The 9,468-nt window shown below is 41.9% G+C and overlaps 1 protein-coding gene across 3 annotated transcripts in view; it reads right to left on the minus strand.

The window, feature by feature from the left end:
* mctp2a (multiple C2 domains, transmembrane 2a) overlaps positions 1–4,250 on the minus strand; it is a 53,791-nt gene extending 49,541 nt beyond the window's left edge. For 2 of the 3 annotated variants that reach the window (XM_047352625.1, XM_047352611.1), the window contains exons 1-2: positions 4,119–4,250; positions 843–1,715 (exon numbers count right to left, since the gene is read on the minus strand). In XM_047352625.1, coding sequence (XP_047208581.1) covers positions 843–1,703 — 861 coding nt within the window. In that variant the 5' untranslated portion in view covers positions 1,704–1,715; positions 4,119–4,250. Of the gene's footprint in view, positions 1–842; positions 1,716–2,384; positions 2,423–4,118 lie in introns of those variants that run through there. The other variant, XM_047352618.1, reaches the window with a different exon arrangement.
* Positions 4,251–9,468: the final 5,218 nt, after the last annotated feature.

Genomic DNA, 9,468 nt, shown 5'->3' on the forward strand with positions numbered 1-9,468 from the left:
TTTTGATACCTTCAGTGTGAAGATACAATATTCATAGTCATGAAAATAAAGACAACTCTTTGAATGAGAAGGTTTGTCCAAACTTTTGGTCTGTACTGTATATTCTTACAGGGCATAGAGTGTCAACGGTACATGAGAGATTTTATCAACTGTTTTGTTCACATGGTTGAGAAAACCTCTCAACCATATTGTGAAACTGACTTGTAGGACAGGTTTGTGACTGGTCTCGTCACTGTACCTCAGAGACAAAGGACAGAAAAGGTTGTTGTCAGGTGATCATCTCCCAGCCAAATATCAGCAGGTCATTACAAAACCCTATGGAGACTTTTTTTTCATATATCAAAAGAGTGCCAATAAAACGTAGCCTTACTGGCATTCAAAAGTGCCAATAAAGCTAAGAAATTGAGTAATTTGAATGTAACAAACTGAAATAAAATAAAAAAAGAAAGTGAATGTATGTTTGGTGCTAATTCTCATATTAATTCTTCTGAGTGGTGTAAGAAGCAAGCAACACTATTTGCCTGTTACATAAACTAAGCAAACATCAAGTAAATGTGACCAGTACTTTTTCATATAACCATACTAATACTAGAAGTTTAGGACATATTTGCAGAAGCTGAGGCCTTTTTAAATGTACCTTGCATATTTCCAGGGAGCCTAACCCTAATAGCTACATCGAAGTTGGAATGTCTTGGATTTAAGAACCAGTAAAAAGCTTGCTACTGCGAGCTATTGTGCAAATTCCACCCAAAACATGCAGAGAAACTTTAAACTTACAATAAGATTCCAATAACTTGATTTATAGTTCAATCTACAAAAATACTTAAATCCATCAAACTAACCTCCTCTAGGGACTCATCCTGGTTCTCCAAGTCCAGAAGACCTTCATCCATGGACATCTCTCTCAGCAGAGCGAAAGGGGACACTTCGATGTCTTCCTCCTCCCTGGTTGTTGCCCAGAGCATGTTGACTTGCTCCTCACTGGGAGTGCCACATGCAGAATACAGAGACTCAGCATCTGTACCATCAAATTGAGCATCTTGTAAGGACAGCCTTTCTGCAGAGTTTGGTCGGCTGGTTTGTAGAGTAAGCTTTTCAAACGTCGGCTTTTTTGTCTCGAACATCACGGTCCTCTTCTCAACATGAGGACGTCTTTCGTCCCCCATCGAGCTTGCTCTGTTGAGGATGGCTGCAATGGTGTCAGACATCTTTCTGCGAGTTTGGGGCTCTTCATCTTTCTCCGCCTGGTTGCTGTCTGGTTCTTTAATGGGCTTGAATATGAATTTTTGCACATTTTCCTTGGGTTTTGTATCCTCTTGTGCAGAAATGTCTTCTACATGAACATTCCTTTTGCTCTCTGGACTTAAATTCTTCATGTAAATCGCATCCTCAGACGGCAGAGCACTTAAGAGTGAGAGTGAGTCAGTGGGTTCGTCTGCAAAAGGCGGTCCTTCATTTTTAGAGCTACTAGCTACAGAATCCAATTCACTCGGATCAGGAGAGATGCCAAAGTAGATAGCACCAGAGGGGGTAGCCAGCACTTCACTTTCTGCAGAATTTGCCTCGCCTGGAGTAAAGGTCAGGTCTGGCACTGAAATGCTGCGCCGGGTGGCCAGATTCCTTGGCTGTTTGGCAAGCAGCTTTTTACGTGGCTTTTTCGCTTTTAGACGAAAATTCTCCAGAAATTTCTTTCTGCCTTCCATCTTAAGTAATACCTGTTGGAAAGTAAATAAAAATTGATGAATAAGTCTGTTTTCCTCCCACACAGTTTACCATAACATTGCTAAAAAATGCATTCCTAATAGGCCTAAAGCAGTGATGGAAGAGGTCTTATCATGTGTTTTTGATAACACTGGAGTGTTATCAAAATAAAGTTTCCAGTCACTCTTCAAAATAAAAGACTCAACCATATTTACAACGGATTACTACTAGAGTAGGTTTCAAATTCCTAATGGGCCTAATGATTAACAACAATCACTAAAATAAAATTTCAATATTCCAAAGGATAGATTATTGCATTTATTCATTATACATTTATATGTTGTGTTAAAAACTATCTAAATTTATTAAGGAAATATCTAATTTAATTTTGTGATTCAGATTCATTTTCTGGTTACCTGGTTACCAATGTTTCAACATATGAATCTAATTTAAAGAACTAGTTTTTGTTTTATTTTTATTTTATTTTTTTATTTCTAAGGTAGCGATTGTTAGAATCAGCTTTTTAAAGAATTTTTTAACCTACAAACTCAAACAGAAAAATGTGACCAATGTCTTCCATGTTTATTTAGCACCACACCACATAAAATTTTTTTGCCAGGAATCTATCAAATACTCATCTGGAATTCTTCCACCTCAATTTAGACAAAGAAAATCTATTTTACCTGCTCATCCGACCTCTTCAGTACAGCTTGAATGAACTGCACTGAGTTAGTTTCCAACTACTATACAAAAACGTTTTATCCTGTAGATATCTCAACTATCCTAACTATGGTGAACAGGATGTGTTTTAGGAATCACACCAGTTGATTGGTGGAGGAGCCACACCGGCTGAAACTAGCCTTACCAGTCACACAAGTCCCAGTTTCAGTGACAAAAGAATGTCGCTGGTAAACTTCCCAAAGGCCTTCCCGAGTTGTCCATGATGAACCGAGCTACATTCAATATATTGCCAAAAGTACTGGGTCAAACCACCAAATCAATGAATTTTGGTGGTCCAATCACCTACGTGGCTGCAGGTGTATAAAGTTTGGTGTGGAGAAACTTGACTGGCCTGCACAGAGTCCTGACCTCAACCTTTGGGATGAATCAGAGCAGAGGCTGTAATTCTGGTTTTCTCATCCGCCTATGAACACTCCTAAACCCTGAGGAAGATGTTTACAGAACAGTTAAAGTTGCTATTGCTGGCAGCGGTGGGTCCTTCAACAAACTGGACCTTATAGATTAAGAATAGAATGTCATCAAAGTTCATGTGCATATAAAAGTAGACAGACAAATACTTTTGGCAATACACTGTATGCCTCATGTTATGTGAGACCAGAAAATATCTGGCTGAGTTAACAGAGACATGCAGAGAGAGATTAAACTGAGACTAAAACAGTGAAATGTTTGCTCGCAGTGCAACAGCCTGTTTTGTAAGTCTTGTTGATTTGTATAGTTGATGTTTTATTTGCATATGAGACAATTTGTCTGCTTTTAGGCGTGTATACAACACGCCTCTTTGAGTTGTCGTATAGGTCCAAGTGTTTAAAAATATACTTAATGCCATAATCTAGCCTAATTCTACCGCAGAACCGTCCAAAACAATCCCAAAATACTTCTGACTGATTCTGCAACATGACTGAGGCATATGAAATGTCAGAGCTGATCTTGCACCCCATTTCACACAGATTCATGTTTGTTTACGGAGGAGCACAGTTAGCCTAAGCTCCTCAAAACTGAGCATTTGTGTTTGTTAGATATAAACTTTAGCTCTGTGTCCACACAGAGACTAATGCAACAGAGCCACTGCTGTCTCCTCTCTCTCTCTCTCTCTCTTTCCTTGTCTCTGCTCTAACGATACTAACATGAGAGCAGATGTGTTTGATTCTGGGCAGAGACTTGTTCAATATTTGCTGATGTCTTAAGGAGATCAGGCCCGCATGAAAGAGCCGCAACTTGGCTTCTAGTTAAAAGGCAGGTTTTGGTATCAGCACAGGGCAAGATCCCCTATGGCAGGTGGCCTCTAGGCCTGCATATCACACAAGTCAAACAATCCAAAGACCTTGCTCGGTTGCTTTACACATGCACACTGGATCTCATCCAAGCCACAACACAGCTGGTCTCATGGTCAGAAAGCGACAACATTGCTCATTTTGGGGGAACATGGAAGCACACAAACAAAACGCATAAAGGGGAACGGCGAGGTTAGATTTGCAGTATATTACTTAATGATTTGCGGAATGAGGAGACACCTAAAAGGTCAATGTAAACCTTCACATGAACAGCTAATGTTGAACCGAAGTTAAAACATGTCAACGTTTTTTCCTCATATTACATTTTAAAACGTTAGCACCAACTACAGCCTCCTCTTAAAAAGGCGTTCGCCCTTACGAGGCCTTTCACAACTGATTACTCACGTGTGTTGCCAAACCAGTCAAACCCTAACAACGTTTTCCACCTGCTTGCTGACTACCTATTGCTCAGGTTTCTGAAGTCACAGTTTGGTTTCTGTGGCAACCGTTCACCTTTCAGTTGGCCAGGAACTTCTGCAGCCCCCCACCCCCGCTCGCCCCGCCCTCACCCCGCCCTCAATTATCACAACTTTACTGTTTTAATAAAGGAAAAAAAAAAAAAACGGTTATCAGTGTATATATTTCTTTACCTATTATGTATGTTTATGTCAGTTCACCTGTGGGGGATTAGACTTCAACTCCATATCTACAAACGGATGCTTCGTTGAGGTGGGCTCAGGTAGAATAATAATGTCGGAAATGTAGGAAACTAACTAAAAAATGGCTTTTAAATATTTTTTTTTTTCACCTAAAAGTATAGTTTTCATTGGTAACTTGTCATTTATCTTTTCACCTAATTTAATGTGTGTAAGCTGCAAGTTACTTGCTCTATTACAAAAGAATCCAGACCTGACAAAAAGAAAGTACAAGCTGCAGTCTGATGATGTCATGGATGAGTTACCACAACCCTGGCTTCTTTAACTGTTTTCAAATGGAAACATACGTAGGTTGGTCCTAGAAATATGTGTAGGTCACTGCTACAGTCTCAGCTATTTTGTTTCTACAACAAATAGGGAGTCTGCAATAGGGAGAAAAATTACCCTGTAAGGGTAAAGTTTTGATCTATACTGTTGCTGCACAGTAACTGTGATACAGTAGTTAGCAGTGTTGCCCTGCAGACAGAGGGTACCTGTATTGAATCCTGGCTGGGATCTTTCTGCATGGAATTTGCATGTTCTCCCTGTGCACGCATGGGTTCTCTCTGGGTACTCTGGCTTCCTCCCACAGTCCATACACTTGATTGTTAGATTAATTGGTTAGTCTAAGTTACCTGTAGGAATGAGTTTGTGCAAGCATGACTGTTTGTCCTGTTTGTCTCTGTGTTTCCCTGTGATGGTATGACGGCCTACGTAAGGTGTACCCCACCTCTTGCCCAATTACCACTGCAGCATCCCCTGTGATCCTGCAAGTAGATGGATACTGCAAGTATAGTCAACGGAAAGATGGATAATCTAAACTTGTTGTTTTGGCACTACAACTGCATGTTTGACACTTATTTAAAAGGATATGATTATAAGGCCCATAGTACACTGCTCAAAAAAATAAAGGGAACACTCAAATAACACATCCTAGATCTGAATGAATGAAATATTCTCATGAATACTTTGTTCTGTACAAAGTTGAATGTGTGACAACAAAATCACAAAAATCATCAATGGAAATCAAATTTATTAACCAATGAAGGCCTGCAAATTAAAGTGGAAAAACACACTACATGCTGATCCAACTTTGATGTAATGTCCTTAAAACAAGTCAAAATGAGGATCAGTATTGTGTGTGGCCTCCATGTGCCTGTATGACCTCCCTACAACGCCTGGGCATGCTCCTGATGAGATGGTGGATGGTCTCCTGAGGGATCTCCTCCCAGACCTGGACTAAAGCATCCACCAACTCCTGGACAGTCTGTGGTGCAACGTGACGTTGGTGGATGGAGCGAGACATGATGTCCCAGATGTGCTCAATCGGATTCAAGTCTAGGGAACGGGCGGGCCAGTCCATAGCTTCAATGTCTTCATCTTGCAGGAACTGCTGACACACTACAGCCACATGAGGTCTAGCATCGTCCTGCATTAGGAGGAACCCAGGGCCAACCGCACCAGCATATGGTCTCACCAGGGGTCTGAGGATCTCATCTCAGTACCTAATGGCAGTCAGGCTACCTCTGGCGAGCACATGGAGGGCCGTGCGACCCTCCAAAGAAATTCCACCCCACACCATTACTGACTCACTGCCAAACTGGTCATACTGAAGGATGTTGCAGGCAGCAGATCGCTCTCCACGGTGTCTCCAGACTCTGTCACGTCTGTCACATGTGCTCAGTGTGAACCTGCTTTCATCTGTGAAGAGCACAGGGCACCATTGGCGAATTTGCCAATCCTGGTGTTCTCTGGCAAATGCCAAGCATCCTGCATGGTGTTGGGCTGTGAGCACAACCTCCATTTGTGGACATCGGGCCCTCATACCATCTTCATGGAGTTGGTTTCTAACCGTTTGTGCAGACACATGCACATTTGTGGCCTGCTGGAGGTCATTTTGCAGGGCTCTGGCAGTGCTCCTCCTGTTCCTCCTTGCACAAAGGCGGAGGTAGGGGTCCTGCTGTTGGGTTGTTGCCCTCCTACGGCCTCCTCCATGTCTCCTGGTGTACTGGCCTGTCTCCTGCTAGCGCCTCCAGACTCTGGACACTACGCTGACAGACACAGCAAACCTTGCCACAGCTCGCATTGATGTGGCATCTTGGATGAGCTGCACTACCTGAGCCACTTGTGTGGGTTGTAGAGTCCGTCTCATGCTACCACGAGTATGAAAGCACCACCAACATTCAAAAGTGACCAAAACATCAGCCAGAAAGTATAGGTACTGAGAAGAGGTCTGTCATCCCCACTTGCAGAACCACTCCTTTATTGAGTGTGTCTTGCTAATCGCCAAAGATTTCCCCCTGTTGTCTTTTCCATTTACACAACAACATGTGAAATTGATTGTCAATCAGTGTTGCTTCCTAAGTGGAGAGTTTGATTTCACAGAAGTTTGATTTACTTGGAGTTATATTGTGTCGTTTAAGTGTTCCCTTTATTTTTTTGAGCAGTGTATTTATTAGCTACTTTTTTATTTAACAGAATGGAACCAGTTTTAAGCTGAAGGACATTTTCTATAAACATTTTTTTTAGTTTTACAAACTTAGATTATTTTTTGGCAGGCTAGAGTTACCAAAAGCTATCACTGGTTTATTGAACCTAAATGGGTAGTCTGTGTGTTATTTCAGCAGTCGTTTTCCAGGCTGTCTAAATAATTAAATTAGAATGGCAAATGGGCTTACAGGCGTGTCCCCTCATTGCCAATTTCATTTGCCTTTTTCCTACCTCCACATTAGAGATTTACATCCAAAAGCCACCCTGAGCTGGCAGACATAAATGTAGGTAAGTGCCATATAACATTTGAAATACTGTTAGAATAGGGATGAGCATATATTCTTTTGTTCTAGTAGAACAGTGTATAAATGAAGGATACAATTCTCACCCTGGTAGTTAATTAAGATACTTAAACAGGGTCACAGGGGAGCTGGTGCCTATCTCCAGCAGTGTACGGGCGAGAGGCGGGGTACACCCTGGACATGTCGCCAGTCCATCACAGGGCAACACACAAGACAAACAACCAGGCACACACCCATTCACACCCATGGGCAATGTAGAGGGCTAATTAACCTAACAGTCATGTTTTTGGACTGTGGGAGGAAGCAGGAGTACCCGGAGAGAACCCATGCAGGTTATGTATTTATTTATTTTGGTTGTCATTTTACTGAAATCATGAGTTTAATTTTTAAGTTGTTGACTAAGGTGCAATCCATACCCAAAGAAACACTGGGCTTGTGAACAATCAAGCATCTGTTTAAATTGTGAAAAACTATTTTGTAAAAGCCTACAGTTGTTTAGCTTCAATTAAGTACCTGGCTTTTTACTCATGCTTGCAGAACTGAAGGCTGACATAGTAACAATCTTGATCTGATAATGTAATGTTTCAGGTTTTCTTCCCTTCAGGAGTAATTCCATGCACATACTTGAATTATAGGACTTCTGCATTTCCAGTTTTGATACTGTCCCCCCTGATATCAGAAAACACATTTTTGGGGGCAAAAACAGTATTCCTCAATGCCACAGTAGAGTCTGTACATTTTATATCCCTGTTCTTCATAGAAAAAACAGGACAACCACTTACCTAATAGGTTTTTAACTATTTGAAAACACCTGACTCTAATGTTCCATTTAATTTCAATTCTTTAATTCACTTTTTTAAAATTCAATATAAGCATAAATGTAAAATCATGATTCACAAATAGATGCAGAATTAAGAAAAATGTCAATGGTAGCACAAACATTCTTACAGCATGTTGTTGTACATTTACGAAAATTAATGCCTGCATACTAAAAACAGGAGATTATTATGTTTACATGTTGTGTACAGAAATAGTTCTTTCCTGTGCTATGTATCTTTTTTTTACTCATCACTGCAAGAAAAACACAGGTGAAACTGCAACTCATTTACAGGGGTTGGACAATGAAACACCTGTCATTTTAGTGTGGGAGGTCAGTCAGTCATTTTCTACTGCTTATTCCATAGTGGGTTGCAGGGGAGCTGGTGCCTATCTCCAGCAGTCTATGGGCAAGAGATGGGGTACATCCTGGACAGGTTGCCAGTCCATCACAGGGCAACACACAAACAACCAAGCACACACTCATTCATACACCTAAGGGCAATTTAGAGTGACCAATTAACCTAACAGGCATGTCTTTGGACTGTGGGAGGAAGCCGGAGTATCCGGTGAGAACCCACGCATGCACGGGGAGAACATGCAAACTCCATGCAGACAGACCCCTGGCTGGGAATCGAACCCAGGACCTTCTTGCTGCAAGGCAACAGTGCTACCAACTGCGCCACCGTGCACACATTTTAGTGTGGGAGGTTTCATGGCTAAATTGAACCAGCCTGGTAGCCAGTCTTCATTGATTGCACATTGCACCAGTAAGAGCAGAGTGTGAAGGTTCAATTAGCAGGGTAAGAGCACAGTTTTGCTCAAAATATTGAAATGCACACAACATTATGGGTGACATACCAGAGTTCAAAAGAGGACAAATTGTTGGTGCACGTCTTTCTGGCGCATCTGTGACCAAGACAGCAAGTCTTTGTGATGTATCAAGAGCCACGGTGTCCAGGGTAATGTCAGCATACCACCAAGAAGGATGAACCACATCCAACAGGATTAACTGTGGACGCAAGAGGAAGGTGTCTGAAAGGGATGTTCGGGTGCTAACCTGGATTGTATCCAAAAAACATAAAACCACGGCTGCCCAAATCACGGCAGAATTAAATGTGCACCTCAACTCTCCTGTTTCCACCAGAACTGTCCGTCGGGAGCTCCACAGGGTCAATATACACGGCTGGGCTGCTTTAGCCAAACCTTTGGTCACTCATGCCAATGACAAACGTCGGTTTCAATGGTGCAAGGACCGCAAATCTTGGGCTGTGGACAATGTGAAACATGTATTGTTCTCTGATGAGTCCACCTTTACTGTTTTCCCCACATCCGGGAGAGTTACGGTGTGGAGAAGCCCCAAAGAAGCGTACCATCCAGACTGTTGCATGCCCAGAGTGAAGCATGGGGGTGGATCAGTGATGGTTTGGGCTGCCATATCATGGCATTCCC

The sequence above is a fragment of the Girardinichthys multiradiatus genome, chromosome 2 (assembly GCF_021462225.1).
Source record: "Girardinichthys multiradiatus isolate DD_20200921_A chromosome 2, DD_fGirMul_XY1, whole genome shotgun sequence".
In the NCBI taxonomy this organism is placed as follows: domain Eukaryota; kingdom Metazoa; phylum Chordata; class Actinopteri; order Cyprinodontiformes; family Goodeidae; genus Girardinichthys; species Girardinichthys multiradiatus.